The 18,504-nt window shown below is 39.6% G+C and overlaps 1 protein-coding gene across 10 annotated transcripts in view; it reads left to right on the top strand.

The window, feature by feature from the left end:
- Window positions 1–18,504, top strand: part of STPG2 (sperm tail PG-rich repeat containing 2) — a 407,840-nt gene that overhangs the window by 353,423 nt on the left and 35,913 nt on the right. For 7 of the 10 annotated variants that reach the window (XM_073340740.1, XM_073340747.1, XM_073340741.1 and 4 more), the window contains one exon: window positions 8,783–9,246. The exons of the other annotated variants lie outside the window; for them this stretch is intronic. In XM_073340740.1, the coding sequence (XP_073196841.1) occupies window positions 8,783–9,088 (306 nt within the window). In that variant the 3' untranslated portion in view covers window positions 9,089–9,246. Of the gene's footprint in view, window positions 1–8,782; window positions 9,247–18,504 lie in introns of those variants that run through there. 10 annotated transcript variants of the gene reach the window in all.

Raw genomic sequence — 18,504 nt, 5'->3', positions numbered from 1 at the left:
CATAAAATCTGCAAGTTTTCCTATGAGAGAGACATTAAGTTCCATGGATGGATGTACTACCACAAATATTGACAGGATTCCTGAGGGTTGTTAACAACGGTTCTGTTCTTAATTTCTACTGCATATTATATGGACTTTACTAGGATTGTAGTTTCTGTAAAAGAATTACTTTTGTTCCCTTCAATGTGCCTTGTTTGCATTTTTGACATTTTATGAACTTTTGAAATGTCAACAATGCTGGTTAAGCTCATGTGAGAATTACGTAAGGTCTGACCTTTGTTTTCAGAAACAAACTAGGGACCCATCTATTTGCTTTTGGAGCTAGAACACATTAAATAATAAACTAAATTTCTGTGACTAGTACAAAATGGAGAAGATATATATATATATATATATATATATATATATATATATATATATATATACACACACACATTGATTCACTGAACTGTAGTGTGAACTATGTTGAGGTTTCCACTGCTTTTCAAATCTAATAATTAGATAGAGGGCTTCAGTTACTTCACAGTGACACCTTCAGGATGACTACCACGCACTGCACTTTCTAGGTCTAACTTCTTACCTCACATATGTATATGTGATACACGCACACACACAGAGAGAGAGCATATTTGCTTTTTTGGATGCATGGATGATGATGGGTCCAGTGACAGAACAGTCAATCTTATTTTCCTTGTAAAACTGCTTCCGGTCAAATACTAAAAGGAAATTCATTTCACTTTATATATATATATATATGCACACATACACACACTTTCTAGGTCTAACTTCTTACATCATACATATATATACATCCATGCATCCAAAAAAGCGAATATGCTTTCCTTCAAATCACAAAAACCCAAGTAAAGGAAAGTGCTGTTTGAAAGACATACTGAAATATAATACAGATTAATTACAATAATTATAGTTAGGAGTGGAAAGGAATGTGTACTAAAAGGTTTTTTTTTTTTTTTTTTGGTTTCACTAAAATGTGCCCCACAGGGTCAACATGGATAGAATATCTTTATGCTACTAAAGCAATTAACAGTGAGCTAAGTTAGGGCTTTCTAGAGGAGGGATGCTGGAAAATCTTCTATGGAAGAAATAAAAGCATTATCCTCCTAATGTAGTTCACCGATTATCTAGTAGTAAGTAATTCTGTGGGAGTATTTTCTTTTCCCAATATAGGGGAATGTCTTTTATTTGTAGCCTCCAACTATGAATGATGTTTTCCTGTGCATCTTTATTTTGCTTTTTGGACTGAAATTTCCCCCCTAAATTGATTAAAATATACTTTTAATAAAACTATCACTGCAGAGAGGGCAGTGGGAGTTGTTTTGTCATCCATGGAATAAGAAGGGAATAGAAGTTCTGTCATGTAAATCACATTTCAGGTTCATATTATACAGATAGGTTTTCTTGAACCCAGAAGTTTTTATCACATTTAGAACTCTCGGGAATCACATTATGTACTTTGCTCACATAGGACCAGATCTGCAGGCTTTAGTCAAGCAAAATTCCCATTAAAGTCAATGGGATTTTTGCTTAGTTAAAGACTATAAAATTTGGGCCATAACATTCAAATCCCAAAGACCTCCTCTGGCTTCTCTAGAAGAAATTATAGCAAATGTTTTGTTGAAAAGTGCATACAGTAATCTTTCATAGAAATACAGTAAAACTTTTCAAGTAGATGCAATAGCATAATTGAAATTATGAGAGTTCCAGAGGGACACTTCATACATATTCAGGGCATGAAATAACAACTTTAATGTTACATTTTCTCTGGGGCGGTGGTAGAAGCCATCAACAATACCTAGCCCTTATGAAATACTAGTGAATAAAGAATTAGGATAGTTATGATTACACATCTTGCATATAAAAATAAAAGCAATTTTCTGCTTAGCATTTTCACAATTCCAAAACTTTTCAAAGTACACACTCATAGAAAATATAATATCAACATATTCATTTAGAGTGGATGAAATTCATCCCGAGGCACAGGGCCAGCTCACAGTCTTTGCACCATGTAAGTCTCGCTGAAACCCGTTCATGAGGGATTAAGTGGAGTTTAAGAGGTGCCTAGACCTTCAGTTGACCCTCTGCATAAGAGTGAATTTCACTCAGTAATATCAGTGCTTTTGTTCCTTGTGTTAAAAGAGAGTTTTCATGAAATAGAGAAACCTGCACAAATTTAAAATGTAATGCACATAATCGGTGATTGCGGACCGATGCAGAAAAAGTTTCTGCCAGGGCAAATACATTTTTGAATGATCCTGTAACAATTAACAATCTATCCTAACTCATGATAGCTCTTTTGGATACAATGGAGGAAATTATGGCCCCATTGAAGTCAATGTGAGCCTTGCCATTGACTTCATTAGGACCAGAATTTTGCCCAGGATATTTCATAGTTAGAGAACTTACAGATATACATAAATTAAAAGCCTGTTCAGACCTGTCAGATGCCCTACATTTGAAGTATGCCCCTGTCAAGGTTCCTTCCCCACTCTGAACTCTAGGGTACAGATGTGGGGACGTGCATGAAAGATCTCCTCAGCTTATTCTTACCAGCTTAGGTTAAAAACTTCCCCAAGGTACAAATTTGCCTTGTCCTTGAACAGTATGCTGCCACCACCAAGCGTTTTAAACAAAGAACAGGGAAGGAGCCCACTTGGAGACGTCTTCCCCCAAAATATCCCCCAAGGCCCCCACCCCCTTTCCTGGGGAGGGCTTGATAATAATCCTCACAAATTGGTACAGATGAACACAGACCCAAACCCTTGGATCTTAAGAACAATGAAAAATCAATTAGGTTCTTAAAAGAAGAATTTTAATTAAAGAAAAGGTAAAAGAATCACCTCTGTAAAATCAGGATGGTAAATACTTTACAGGGTAATCAGATTCAAAACATAGAGAATCTCTCTAGGCAAAACCTTAAGTTACAGAAAGACACAAAAACAGGAATATACATTCCCTCCAGCACAGCTGATTTTACCAGCCATTAAACAAAAGAAAATCTAATGCATTTTCTAGCTAGATTGCTTACTAACTTTACAGGAGTTTTAAGAGTCCATCCCTGATCTGTTCCCGGCAAAAGCATCACACAGACAGACAGAACCCTTTGTTCTCCCTGCCTCCAGATTTGAAAGTATCTTGTCCCCTCATTGGTCATTTTGGGTCAGGTGCCAGGGAGTTTACCTTAGCTTCTTAACCCTGTACAGGTGAAAGGGTTTTGCCTCTGTCCAGGGGGGATTTTATAGCACTGTATACAGAAAGGTGGTTACCCTTCCCTTTATATTTATGACAGCCCCATATATACATAAGATATCACACAGTTGCATACTCAGCATAGTTAAAAATGTCTGCACACATGTCCATCACTGTTTAGGGGTACATCTACATACACAGGTTCTCATCACAGAAATGTGTATGTAGACACTTCTGTTTGCGGCTTCTTAGCTCACAGACTTTCGACCTTCCCTTCCTAGCGGTCAGTTGTCCCTCATACATATTCACACATGAAACCGAACTTTTATTTTTACAAATACATGTAGATGTGTTCTCTAAAGTGTATTCTTTTTTTTCCTGAAGAAGGACATAAATGCAGATCTGTTCTTTCCCTCACAAAGTGGTCCATACACACATGTACCATCATGTGGGAGCTATTTTATACATGTCCTTATTTAGGACATTTTCTGTTTTTAAAGTAAAAACATAGGTGTTGGAACTAGTGGTGCTACCTCACCCCCTGGCTTGAAGTGGTTTCCATCATATACATGGTTGCCAGTTTGGTTCAATGGCTCTCAGTACCCTCACTATACAAATGGTTCCAGCACCACTGAGTAAAAATATCTTTTGTCATAGCCTGATATTCCAAATGGGGCTGGTGGTGGAGGAAAGGACTGTGATTAGATAATAAACAGAAAATAGTGTGGTGAAATGGAAGAAAACAAACTTTGCTCAAAATACCTCAAAATTTAAGATACCTGTGTGCTGAAGATGCCACTGAGATAGGATGGCCTCCGTTAAGTTGGGCTCTATTCAGGAGGCTTCAAACTGAATAGGCCAAAATCAGTGGGCCTGCAGTGGAAGCCCGTGAAAATTAGGTGTTGACCACCTGCAGTATTTGTTCATTCTAACTATAGGAATATCATAGATAAGGACCATAGTTTGGTAAAGATACATTTTTAAAAGTATAAAATGGCAAAGCTGGTGAAACTTATGAGTTCCCCCATTCAGTCCGTTGTGGTTTACTGCAAAGAACATAAGAGCTGGGCTGTGGGAGCCAATGGAGCTTAAAATAAATCTGAGCTTTCAGAGGATTTGGGGTTTTTGTTTTTAAATCAAAATAATTTCATGCAAATAGCTAGTGCTATGTTAAGTTTGAGAAACCAACGCTCAGAAGTCAGATAATGCAGGGTTAAGCTTAAGATCAACTTTTGAAGGGAAGGAGGTAGAGGTGCCAGGTGAGGGAAATGGGGGTTGCACACACATCATTAGAGCTATTTCAGGGGTAGGTAATGCCCTGGGATACGCTTTTCCCTGCAGCAAGCAAAGCTTGCTTTGGCATGCTACTGCCAAAAGTAACAGTTCTTAGCTCCTTTCAATAATTATTTCATTTGGAGGTATGCATGAAGTGCTAGTGCTGGGTTTTTTTAAGTGTGTGTGTTTAATATGACCCAAATATCACACTTTTTATGAAGAGAAATAGTACATCAACACATAGGTTTGTGTTCGTGTTTGTGTTGTATCTTCAGGCCCCTCGGTTGCTTTCAAAGAGATCTGATTTGTTTGAAGTTGAGTGAGGGCTTTGATATCTGAAACCTGGCAGATGTTTCTTGTTGATCTAAGTAGAATGGCTTTTTTGAAAACATTTTGACTTGCCATGGTTTTGTTCAGCTGCTTTTAAAAAATCATTTTGAGGCAAATTTTCTGCTGTTTCCTGCAAGTTTTTAAGGTCCGTCTCTTGTTATTACATAAAAAAATGTAATTTTTGTTATGCACACAGAAGTCACATGGAATTAAATTCCTCTCTCGCTTTTGTAGCATTCTTTCTGCCATTATCATGAAATTTTTGAAGAGGGTTTTATTTTTAAGTCTGAGTATTATGGCATTGATCACAAGATTGCTAAAACATTCATGTTAGGGTCATTTTCTTTTATGCAGCAATATGTATAAAACCCTGGACCAATACTTCTGAAGAGCAACTTTTGTTTTCAAAGAATAGAACAGTGTTGCGTGAAGTAAAAAATTTTATTAGAATACGATCTTCACTTAAATATTATTTCTTCTTTGAGTGGTGTCCCTATGGGTGCTCCACTGTAGGTGTGGGTATGTCCCTGTGCTGCTGATTGGAGAACTTCAGTAGCAGGGTCCGTTAGGCCTGCACATGCTGCGTCTCTTCTCGCGCTGTGCCACAAGGCAAGCCAGCGCATGCAGCTCCTTCTCACCCACCTCTGGCTGAAGATGGAGCCGTTAGCTGTCCGTTAGTGGATCGTTAACTCTCTTTCATTTGTTACATTTTAGCTTCTTTAGAAGCCTTTTTGTTTCTTTTCCTCTTATGACTTTTTATTTGGCTGTGTCTTTAAAAAAAAAAAAGAGAGAGAGAAGGAAGAAGAAGACAGATGAAGAAATGACTTTGTTCTTGTGTTGAACTCAGGTGCGGGGGACCCCCTGGACAAGGGTATGCCTGGCTAGGTGCGATGCAAGAAGTGCCACAACTGCAGTAAGGTGAACTTGGTTGCAGACAAGCACTCCCAGTGCATCCGCTGTCTCGGTGAGGGCCACATCCAACAGAAGTGCTGCCTTGCCAGCAGCTCTGACCGAGATTCCGCAAGGTCAGACAGCTTTGCCAAAAAATCATCTTTATGAAGGCAGCTCTCCGACTCCAGGCCTCTGACAGGTGTGAGTCTTCCCCTCAACCTTTGACTTTGAAGGATAGTGAGTCAAGAAATGGTCTGGGGACTCCTCTCATAAGTTGGAAAAGAGAGTGGGAAGTCTCCTCAGCGAGCTCAGGGATAGCTGAAAGCAATCACCATCTTGCTCGGTATCCTTGGCACCGCTGGCACAGAGATCATCCGGCACTCATGGCAAATGTCGGCCTCCAGTACTGTTGACAGGTCCACAGACTCTTTGGGCATGGGCACTGAATCTTTAGTACCGAGAGATAAGGGCAAATGGCCTAAGATACTCCCGGTACACAAGTCAACATCGGTACGGCCAGCAATATTATCCCACCTGGCACCAGAGAGACTGGTGCAGACAAGTTCACCATCTCCCCCGGCACTGCCACTGATGTGGGGGCCCTCGGTACCAGCGGAATTCCATCAGATGGTGACTGAGGCATGTTGAAGGTACCTGACTCTCTGCCCCTCAGTACTGAGCTCATGGCACTGAGCCATTGCCAGGCACAGGGTATCTTCCACAATCATGCTGTGCCACTCCATTGTCAAGTGAGGGGTTGGATAGTGAGCTGGAGGGAATTTTGCAGTACTCCTCTCAAGGTCCTCTCAAGGTCCATATGGGATCCACCATCAACAAGATCTGGGAACATATCAGCAGATGGCATTACCATAATTTTGGTACGGCCACCCCGGGCACCTCCATCAGGACTTATGCTAACACAGTGCCCCTATTGGGACTCATGGGTAGTGTTCCGACAGCCTGCCTCAAGGGTGTGAAGCATCACCCAACAATGCCACAGGCATGCTCCCGTGGCCACTGCATTGAGGGTCTTAGAGCCTCAAGAAATGGGGAAGCAAGAAAGGGACATGGAGGAGGAGGTAACACCTAAGGCCATATCCTTCTCTTCCCTGGATGAAGCGTTCACTACCTTTCATGGCATATGACTTCCACTTGTTTCAGGAGCTGGTGAAAAGAGTGGCAGACATACCACTGGAGGAGATCAAAGACACACACCACCAGCTCATCGACATCCTTCACTCTTCCTCCTCATTGAAAATCGCCCTCCCAATCAATGAGGCTCTCCTAGACCCAGCTGAGACAATGTGGCAAACCCCAACATCAGTAGCCCCCACGTACAAGGGGGCAGACAAAAATATTATGTCCCCACAAAGGAATCCTTGCACAAGATCTATCTCCTCATCTGTGGCCTTCTTTAAGGATGTCCCCATCTCAGAGATCTGCAGAGTGGTTATATGGGCACCTTTGTGGAACATTGTGCAGTTGCTGGGGACTCTGCTTCTATGCCATCTTCAGCTCCACAGTACTATCATCGGAGCAATAGTTAGCACACCTCAGAGGGAAAGGGACAAAATAACCTATGTGCACCCCTATCCTGATGTATGTGACACTTGGTGTAAGCTAGTGCCTTGGAACTGCTCTAATTTATTCTTATCTGCCTTTGGTGCCAAGGGATCATTACAGCAGGAAGGCATTACTAGGACCTAGGAATAACCCGCAGCCACATCCCTTTTGTCTCAGCTATACCCACTTTCCATGGGACCAGTAGGGGAGTAGCACAGGAGCCACTGAAGTGGTTCTATTTCACCGGGAGGTTTGCCTACAGTGGAAATCCAGTTTTGGTGGGATAATACCGCAGGGGACTGGATCTGAGGTTTTTACAGCTATTCTGTGCTGTCAGTGGTGCAAATTAGCCAGAGCAGGGGCCAAGATCTGGTCCTCAGTCTAGACTATTTAGCTATAACCTATTTATATGTAGCCTATTTCCCCTTGTTTTTTCCTACCCCCGCCCCCAGACGTTCTGGTTAAACTTGGATTTAAACTTGTAGAGTGGTCAGTTTGGATGAGCTATTGCCAGCAGGAGAGTGAGTGTGTGTGTGTGTGTGTGTGTGTGTGTGTGTGTGTGTGTGTGTGTCCCCGGGAAAAAAAAAAAAGGGAACGGTGGGGTGAGAGAGCCTGGATTTGTGCTGGACATGGCCCACCTTGATTACCACGCACATTGTAGGGAGAGTGGTCACTTTGGATGAGCTATTACCAGCAGGAGAGTGAGTTTGTGTGTGTGTTTTTTGGAGGGGGGTGAGGGGGTGAGAGAACCTGGATTTGTGCAGGAAATGGCCCACCTTGATTATCATGCACATTGTGTAGCGAGTTGTCACTTTGGATGGGCTATTACCAGCAGGAGAGTGAGTTTGTGTGTGTGTGGGGGGGGGGGGGAGGGGGAGAAAACCTGGATTTGTGCTGGAAATGGCCCAACTTGATGATCACTTTAGATAAGCTATTACCAGCAGGACAGTGGGGTGGGAGGAGGTATTGTTTTATGATCTCTGTGTGTATATAAAGTCTGCTGCAGTTTCCACGGTATGCATCCGATGAAGTGAGCTGTAGCTCACGAAAGCTCATGCTCAAATAAATTGGTTAGTCTCTAAGGTGCCACAAGTACTCCTTTTCTTTTAGCTATAACAAAGTTTTGTCATAGACCTCAGTGAGAGCAATTTCATGCCCATCGTAAGAACTACAATAACTGTAAACTCTCCTCACTGTTGATTGCTCATATCAAATGAACTTACACTGGACAAACTTTTTCCCCATTCTGTTCTATCTGTAATTTTATATATATACATATATATGTAGCATACTTAAGAAAAATACATTTAACATTATGAAAAAGAACAATTCTATATTACAATTGTCGTACTTCTGCATAGAAGCCTTCCAGAGAGAGATTTGTGAACCTTGCTATTTCAATTTCTCTATATTTATTTTATATTTTATTTCCTGATTTATCCAAAGAAGCTCCCCAATTTACACTCATGTTTCGCTGAGATTTTTTTCCTGGCAATTATTTCATTTGTTGTTCTAGATTGTCTTGATAGTCTGCACTGTTATGAGACCCACACCTCTCTGTGAAACAGTCCATCCCCAGAAGCTGAAAAGAAACCACCTCAAGGCAATATATAAACACTGTTTTTATTTCCATGGCTTCAGTTTTAAATTAGCTCATGATAGACATGTTTTGTATGTCAAAGGTTTGTGTTCTATGATGTCAGAATATATAATTTACAAATTAAAGAGCATGTTTATCGGTGTGCAGTTCATGTGTCATAGTCTTCATGGAGTGAACTGCTTAGAACTTGACATGCATTTTGTGTGCTACAAAGAATTATGATCCACTGCAGTAATGGAGCAGTTGATGATACAGCTTTTAATGTTGTACTGCACGGATATTCCCAGTGTGAAGCGGAAGCTATTTTAAAATATGTCTCAATGTTAATTTTAGCTATTATGTTACTGTCGAGTTAGAATGCTATCTTTAGGTAAGGAAGTCAGGATAATACATATATATATACACTTTTGCTCTACATTCTTGCTATGTGGTGTCTCTTCTTTGTTAAGTCCATTTTGAAGTTTTCTGGTCTTTTATGTAAACTCACTCCACATTCTTAGTTGTTTTTGTAAATGTATTTAACAAAACTACTATACAACAATACAGGCACTTGGATCATCTGTTCTCCAGCAATCTTAGTTTGGTTCAACATCAACAGAATAAATTAGCTATGTACATCTTAAATCTCTGTATGTGTACTTGTTTATTCTTATTTGATGTGTGCTGGAATCACTTCATCTGTGTACTTCTAATCCAAGCGGTTAACCATCCTTGTGGCTCTTCAGTTCCCTATGATATATTTTGATTGGGTTTATTTTTGAAGGTTTGCCTTGCACATTGGCTTTTCAACATTAAAATAGTTCCGTTGGTCTTTGATTTAACATACAAACCTTTGATACATTTTCTTGTTATTTGTTACTTGTGGTCATTAATCAGCATTCTTTATTTAAAATAAACACATATTAGCAAGATACTTTTTGGTCACAAGCTCCTAGCAATTGAACTTCCTCTTAAGATGAACTACCATGGCTGCTACTCTGAAATTTGTCATCCAAGAGGTCTGTGTAAAACTCTTTTCTATGGAGTTACACTGAATCTTTTCATCCTTTTCTTTATGTATGTTTGATTTCCTATCCAAAGGGCTGTTATTTCTAAAATCTCTGAATGAACTAATGTAACATAATCTGATAATTTTAAACACTCATTCCATTTTGTCTCTTAACAAGAGAAAATTATTTCATTTTTGTTAACCAAATGCTTGCAGCTTGTTTCTGTCTTGGCCACCAGTTTTTTATTCTTTCTGAAAATGCATCTTCTCAAGAAACAGCTTCTGTTTGCTCTCAGGAATTTAGGCTTGTGTAGCCGATACTGACATGCATAACATTTTTGTTGTTATTAATTATTATTATTACTACTAAATTTCATATTTTATGACTGTGGTCATCAGAGCATGATGTGTCATGATTGCCCCTGGCATATAACAAAGGATTTTTGTGTCATTAGAAAAAAAAAGTGCTTTTTTGAATCTTTTCTTCGGTCTCTTGGTTTTTGGGGCATGGCAGGCAGGCAAATATGATATACACGTGATATGCTGATACTTAAGCTCTTTTTAAAGCTTCTTTTGATTATGGAATTGAGGACAGGTATGCAGTCTGTTCCTACAAAAAGTGTGTGTGCTTTAATTTCTAAAGAGGAGAGGTAAATACATTGTATTTTCTACCATGTATGTGGGCTTAGTACAGCTGCTACAGAGGCATATTATTAAATACTGTATTGTGAAATTATTAAATAGTTTAGTCTCAATTTCTGTATTATCAGAGCACAGTGTATGCTGTGTGTACCTGAAAAGGGAATGTTTGAGAGAGAGGAAACCTATGCTGGTACTTCCTAATACTGAAGTTCAGTGATTCCTTACAGATGTTGCTTACTGTTAAAAAAATTATTGAAAAACAGTAGTTGGGAGAGGAGGGAGCAAATGGCTAGCTAGGAGAGTTTGACATGTGTATATTGGAAAATTGTGTTTCCATATTACATGTTATCACAAATTATCACTTTTTTTATTGTTTAGTTTGTAAACTAGTAGTTTAATCCTGAACTGGATAACATTATCTGTGGGTATCAGCGACTGAGTCTTGGACAATCTGGACTAGTGGCTGGAGCAAGAGTCCAGTTTAGAGCTGACAGGGCAGTTCCAGGAGCAAAGCCAAAGGTTGTAGCCAGGAATCAGAGACCAAAGCCTAAGCCGAAGGTACAGCGGAGGGTCTGAGCCAGGAGCCAGAGTTCAGGAAGGAGCTGGGCTGGAGCAGGAACAGATGCAGGCGGGTGCTGGGGCAAGGCTAGAAATAGTGGAGGTAGGGACAGGACTAAGCAAAAGTGCAGGCTAGGAATGCACTGAGCAGCCACTGGACTTTTTCGTTTTTCTCCTTTTTATGATGAAACAGACTTGACTGAATAGTCTATAGCTGCCACCAACAATAATTCCTCAATACTTGGGAGTTTATATTCTCTCACTCTGCCCTGTGTCTTTCAGGTAATGTAACAAAGCCTTTTTAATAGTACTCTGTTTCCCCAATATTTTTACTAAATAACATAATGTAACTTCTGTTACCTTAAGATATCTGATTCCTCAGAAATCTTTTCCCTTTCTTTAATAAAGTCCTTTCATACCCATAAAAGGTGATCCATTGTTTCTTCCACATTACAGAGTCCATTGGATCTATTTATTGAAAACAAAATTTGTTTAAGCCACAATGGCTGTGTACTTGGGTCCTCAGTGGGTTAGGTGGCCTAGTGGTTAGTATACTTAGTGCCACCTCCCAGTGGGTGGGTATTGCAGTCCAGGTCCTCTTTCACTCAGAGGGGCAGCAAGGTGGACAGATAGCTTGGGTCCCTCCAGTCCAATAGAAGGTGAAAAGAAAAAGAAAAAGGCAACCAAACCATCAGTCCTAATCAGGCTCATCACATGGTCTTATTCCCACAGAGACACTGCTCCGGTGCTCTTATCAGGGCACTTCAGGTTAGGTCTGTCCTACCCTCTTCTGAGCTGGGTTGCTCCCTTTTCAGCCCTGTATCCAGTTGGAGCATGCACTGCAGGGCTGGAGTGAGAATACCTGCACCCAGTACTGCCCTTTAAACTCTTCTGGCCTTGGGTGAGGTTTGTCCACCCCTTCACAGCCCAGTTAGTACTGCTGTTGATGGCTTGTTTTCCCGTCCTCGTTTACTAATTAGTCACTTGTTAACTAATACTTTATCTTCTCCTGTGCTTTTAGTTAGCTCACCATTGTTCAGTTCTAATGGCGTTCCATATATTACACCCTCTTTTTCAGTTAAAGCTGGCAACTTATTTTAACTTCCCCCAGCATTTTAGTTTTTAGCAGCGTATCAACTCTCTCCTTGTTTTTACATTCAGCTAAAGATCTCCATCTCGCAGCCTACTATATTTTTTTAATCCACTCAGCTGCTATCTCAGGGTTAACATTACCTCATTTTATTTCTTTGGCTAGGGATCCTACAATTGTAACTTTCTGCTTCGACTGCCCTCTTTTTCCCCTACGTTGTATCCGTTCTCCCTCTCCAGTAGGCTCTTCTTCAATTTCCAGGGTGACTTCATCTGGGGGTCAGAAAATCCTCTAACTCCCACCAGGCCAGCCCAGGCCAACCCTGCCATTGCACTGCTGCTGCTAGTGAATTTAAGTATCATCTTGCTGACTTCTTCAGTCAATCCGGTGGCATGGTCAATCAGGCAGCTTTTATCAGGGCCAGCTGTGCTCATTGGGTTTCCAGGAGACTGGCTCTGCTGTAGGCTGGACCCCTGTCAGTGAAACAAGAAGTTCACATTTTAAACTAAAGTTTGTAGGAGGTTTAAATACAAAAGGAAAGAAAGCTTAGTCCATGGATGATAAAAAAAAGATAAAAGCCTTTATTTTTCAATCTAACAATACCATACTTATACTTATTAAAGCAATTCTCATTTGCTTTCCTTTCCTATCAAGATGTGAAAAGGCTCTGACCTTCTTGGTAGCTAATCTAACCAGTAGAATATTAGTATCAAGTTTGTTCTGTCCTTATGGCAAAGGTGAAAAACATGAGATGTAACGAAACATATATCAAGCTGCCAAGGTGCAAGCTGGAATCTCTTAATAAAACAAGAGAAATACAGTTCTAATATGTTTCAAAGGTACATTACTACCTTTCATATCATAAATCATACCAAGGCATTTTGTAGTCTTAAAAAAGATTTTCTGTGGACTGTTTTGAAATGTTTCTAAATCAAATGTTAACTGTGCCATTTTACTGAAAATAGGCTGCTGCCAAAATTTAACGTGTATGAAACGCCTGATTTCAGACAGTCATTATGATTAAAAACTGACAGACTTAAAATGTCCTTGGAGCACTTAAAATATTGTTCATGTTGTTGAACTACTTTTTTCATATATTAAAGGTAAACTGAAAAAACTTTAAATATTGATATGTCTATGAATATAAAAATGTTTATGATTTCAAAATCATTGAGGCCAAATCTTGAGGTTCTTGTTCAGTTTTTATTCTTGCTAAATTATCACTGGACTTTAGGATTTGGCTGTAAGAATTTATTGATTTAAATATTTCAACTATTATTAAAAACAGTCAAAAATAACTTTACAGACCGGTTACCTGTATTTCCTCAGCTAAAAATGATGATCATACAGACAGACACCTAAGGAAATTTAAAGGATGCAGTTCTTTGGTCTGATTTTGGGGTCAATGATGCCAAGAAATATTGTAGGGCAAACACAGAACTTTAACTCAGGTCCTGGCAGGCAGATAGCCTTTCAGCTCACCTTTCAACATAATAAAAAAATCGTGATTAGCATGGTCCATTGAAGTCAAGCAGAAAATTTGGCTTTTATACTACCCACAAAAGTTTTAAATTATATTTTTAAAATTAATCAAAATAATCAATAAACTACCACAGGTATGGTGTAATTTTTGTGTGTGTATCAAGAGTGAAAGAAGATACTACACAAACAGTCTGAAAACACACCCAGGAGTGAGTTACATTATTTTACCCATTGTTGCAAAGCTCAAGTGTGTTGTGAGGTCATCGGAATCCCGAGATATATGTGTGTGTATGTGTAGTCCCAACTCAGAAGTTCTCCAGAATTTAGTGCGTCCTCAGAGAAAACACAGCATCAGAGTTGCAAAGAAATGGAGCTATAGAGCACAGCAGTTTCTAGAGTAGATTGCAATGAGATTGTTAAAGGCATAGGGATCAAGGGCCTGATGCTGAGGATACTTGGCCCCTTCCAGGATTGAGTCCCAAATGGAGGCTTGAAGGAAAAGAAATGCTGCTGGGTAGCAGAGAATATGAGAAATATCATACTAAGGCACCTTAGAGACTAACAAATTTATTTGAGCATAAGCTTTCGTGCGCTACAGCCCACTTCATCAGATGTCAGATTTGTGTCCATTTATTATTTTGCGTAGAGACTGTCCAGTTTGGCCAATGTACATGGCAGAGGAACATTGCTGGCACATGATGGCATCTATCACATTGGTAGATGTGCAGGTGAACAAGCCCCTGATGGCGTGGCTGATGTGATTAGGTCCTATGATGGTGTCACTTGAATAGAGATGTGGACACAGTTGACATTGGGCTTTGTTGCAAGGATAGGTTCCTGGGTTAGTGTTTTTGTTGCGTAATGTGTGGTTGCTGGTGAGTATTTGCTTCAGGTTGCGGGGCTGTCTGTAAGCGAGGATTGGTCTGTCTCCCAAGATCTGTGAGAGTGAGGGATCGTCTTTCAGGATAGGTTGTAAATCTTTGATGATGTGCTGGAGAGGTTTTAGTTGGGAGCTGAAGGTGATGGCTAGTGGCGTTTTGTTATTTTCTTTGTTGGGCCTGTCCTGTAGAAGGTGACTTTTGGGTACTCTTCTGGCTCTGTCAATCTGTTTTTTCCCTTCAGCATTTGTGATTCACGTTGCATTGCATATCACAGTAATAGACACGGGTGTGAGAATCTGCAACATGAGAACCGATAGTCCTCAGTGAAGGCTTCAGCTGAGTTTTGCTTCTACTGTTAAAACTGAATCCAATGTTTTTGACAGTGAGACCACTGTTGTTTGGAGCAGAGGTTCCATGGACTATGTCTAAGATTTCCAAAGGGGTCTTCACCTCCATTTGAAATTTAGTAGGGGTCCTTAGAGATGTTTCAATAAGTTTTTTTCACAGACTGGAGCTGGACACCTTCCTAGTCTGGGCACAATCATTTCTCCTGGTACAGCCCTTGTTCCAGCTGAGGTGGTAGCTCATCATGATCACATCAGCCATGCCATCAGTGGCTCTCGTTCACCTGCACATCTACCAATGTGATATATGCCATCATGTGCCAGCAATGCCCCTCTGCCATGTACATTGGCCAAACCGGACAGTCTCTACACAAAATAATAAATGGACACAAATCTGACATCAGGAATCATAAAATTCAAAAAACAGTAGTAGAACACTTCAACCTCTCTGGTCATTCAGTAACAGACTTAAAGGTGGCAATTTTGCCACAGAAAAGTTTCAAAAACAGTCTCCAATGAGAAACTGCTGAACTGGATTTAATTTGCAAACTAGATACCATTAACTTGGGCTTGAATAGAGACTGGGAGTGTCTGGGTCATTTCACAAATTGAATCTATTTCCCCATGTTAAGTATCCTCACACCTTCTGGTCAACTGTCTGAAATGGGCCATCTTGATTATCACTACAAAAGTTTTTTTTCTCCTGATGATAATAGCTCATCTTAATTAATTAGCCTCAGAGTTGGTATAGCAACTTCCACCTTTTCATGTTCTCTGTATGTATATATATCTTCTTGCTACATGTTCCATTCTATGCATCTGATGAAGTGGCTGTAGCCTATGAAAGCTTATGCTCAAATAAATTTGTTAGTCTCAAAGGTGCCACAAGTACTCCTGTTCTTTTTGCGAAAACAGACTAACACAGCTACTACGCTCAAACCTATCATACTGAGTGACTCAGTTCATAGAACTGATTTACTGAGCTTTTAGCATGGCATGAGAATGATCATTGTTGGAAGGAGAGGAGCGGGATCATGTATTTAATTTCTACTTCATATGAATATTAACCTTAAAAAATAATCCAGGTTAAATTTAGTTAGAGGAGAATAAACTGACTAGCGATTGCTGGGATTTATTTTCCAAACTATTTTTTTCCACTCTTATTAATTTACCATATTTGTGGTATATTAAGCGGGAATTGAAATATCCATCTTGTCCCAAGTTTAATGCTTCTAGACACACATTCAAGATTCATACCATCTGATACCTCTTAAATTGCCTCCTGAATCAGTATTCATTTTATTAATAACTAATCAGAAATGGAACATTTTCTCTTCAAAAGAACTAAACAGAACATAATATCTCACATTCTTTACCTTGTTATGACTTATAACCCTCTTTTACTGAAGCAAAAATAACTAATTGAGACCACCAGTCATCGTTATCAGATGACTGTCTCTTTGTTCCTGCTCATTTTTTTCTAACGGGATTCTTAGCAGACAGTCTGTATCTCAGTGTTTTTGTAGTTTCTTAATTATGCACTGTCAATGTTGAATGGGTGCTTAAGTGATGTCTGAGTATTTACATACTCTTTTGTCACCTTTCTTAACGTTGCATATCTTGTGGAAGACTCCTAATAATTACTGTAATAGTACTTCAGAGAAGTTATGTCAGCCTCCACATACCATTAATGCATTAATGTGTCAAAATAGCAGTGAATGACACAGCTCCAGGCAGTCTTAAAAGCTACTAATGGTAACCCAACTCCAAGGAATTGATTTGTAAGCAACACTAAAGCTATAAAACTTTCTTCCTGATATATAGCTTCACAAAACCCTGTTCTGTTATCCACCTTATTTTTAGTAGATGAGTTACAGCTATTTGAATAAGGGAATAATCTATAAGGACAATGTGCTTGATGTTAGCCTTGTTAGAAGATTACTGATAGCAGAGGTAACAAAGTGACAGAGTAATGAAAATAATTAAATTGTTAACATTGCAAGACAAAGGGCCTCAATCTACTCCATTTTACCAGTATAAATCCAGAGTAAATCAACTGACTATAATAGTTGTTGTTCTGGATTTACACTTGTAGGAACGAAAAAGAATATGGCACAAAACTCTAACATCTGGTATATTTATACTTAGATAAACTTACTGTATGACTAGAATGCGAAATAATTGAGGGTCAACAAGAAAGCGGAAAGGTGAGGAAAGAAAGGAGAAGAAAATATAGTGGGAGGACAACGGGATAGAAAAACAAAGATGAGGAGAAGAGGAAAAAGGCAGGCTGTAACAGAGCCTAGCATCTCTCAGGTTATTTAACTTCCCCATGCTAGAGTCACTGTCCTTTTGGGCCCCTTTGCCCGCCGATCACTACCCCAGTCCTAACTTATCATTCTCAAAGATCCATTTCTTTCTCTGAGTCATCTCTACAGTGATTATCCATTAATTGAGTCTTCACATCTTATTCAACAAATTTATGGACAAATTATCGATCTAGAGATGAAATTACAAAATAAAATAGAAAGTACAAACCAGGCATTTGAGGAAAACGAAGATGATGGTTTTTTTAAATATGCTGTTGTCTTTCCACCACTTTATAACTTAGTTATCAAGTCATCCATTTATATTACCTCCTAAAAATTAATTTGTTTGAGATCATGTGTCTCAGCTTCCCCAGCTTTCCATAATGTATATGGCTATTAGGCCATCTTAACTCCTTCCAAAATAGCATGTGGAGTTCAACTGTATGGGCTTGTTTGCCCATGATATAATGTATTCACATAGAAATGATAAAAAAGAGTCAGAAGTTTAAAACCAAACATTAGATCTTCAGAGGGGGCATGTCAGGGTTCCCCGCCCACTCTGAACTCTGGGGTACAGATGTGGGGACCTGCATGAAAGACCCCCCTAACCTTATATTCTACCAGCTTAGGCTAAAAACTTCCCCAAGGCACAAATTCCTTTCCTTGTCCTTGGGCAGTATTGCTGCCACCACCAAGTGATTTACACAAAATTTCAGGGAAGGGTCACTTGGAATCCCTATCCCTCCAAAATACTCCCCAGTCCCGTTCACCCCCTTTCCTGGGGAGGCTTAAGAATAATATACCAACCAATTGGTTAGCAATGTGAGCACAGACCAGACCCTTTGTCTTCAGGACACTGAAAATCAATCAGGTTCTTAAAAGAAGAACTTTATTTATAAAGAAAAAGTAAAAGAATCACACTTGCAAAATCAGGATGGAAGGTACCTTTACCAGGTAAATAAAAAGATTTAAAATAGAGAGGATTTCCCTCTGGCTTAGCTTCACAGTTACAAAAACAGGAATAAAACTACCTCTGTAGCATAGGAAAATTCACAAGCTAAAACAAAGAATAACCTAATACATTTCTTTGCCTTACTTACAATTTCTGTGATTTTAAATGGGATATTCCAGGTATATTTTTAGGAGATGATGTATCTGCTTGGCTTCTCTCTCTGTCCAGAGAGGGAACAACAAAGAGAGAGCACAAACAAAACCTTCCCCCCCACAGATTTGAAAGTATCTTCTTTCCTCATTGGTCCTTCCAGTCAGGTACCAACTAGGTTATTTGACCTACTTAACCCCTTACAGGTAAGGTGGTTCAGTACAGCTGCCAAGGAGGGATTT

The sequence above is a fragment of the Lepidochelys kempii genome, chromosome 4 (genome assembly GCF_965140285.1).
Source record: "Lepidochelys kempii isolate rLepKem1 chromosome 4, rLepKem1.hap1, whole genome shotgun sequence".
NCBI lineage: Eukaryota > Metazoa > Chordata > Testudines > Cheloniidae > Lepidochelys > Lepidochelys kempii.
The sequence above is the reverse complement of the archived record's forward strand: the minus strand, read 5'-3'. Positions and strand labels throughout refer to the sequence as shown.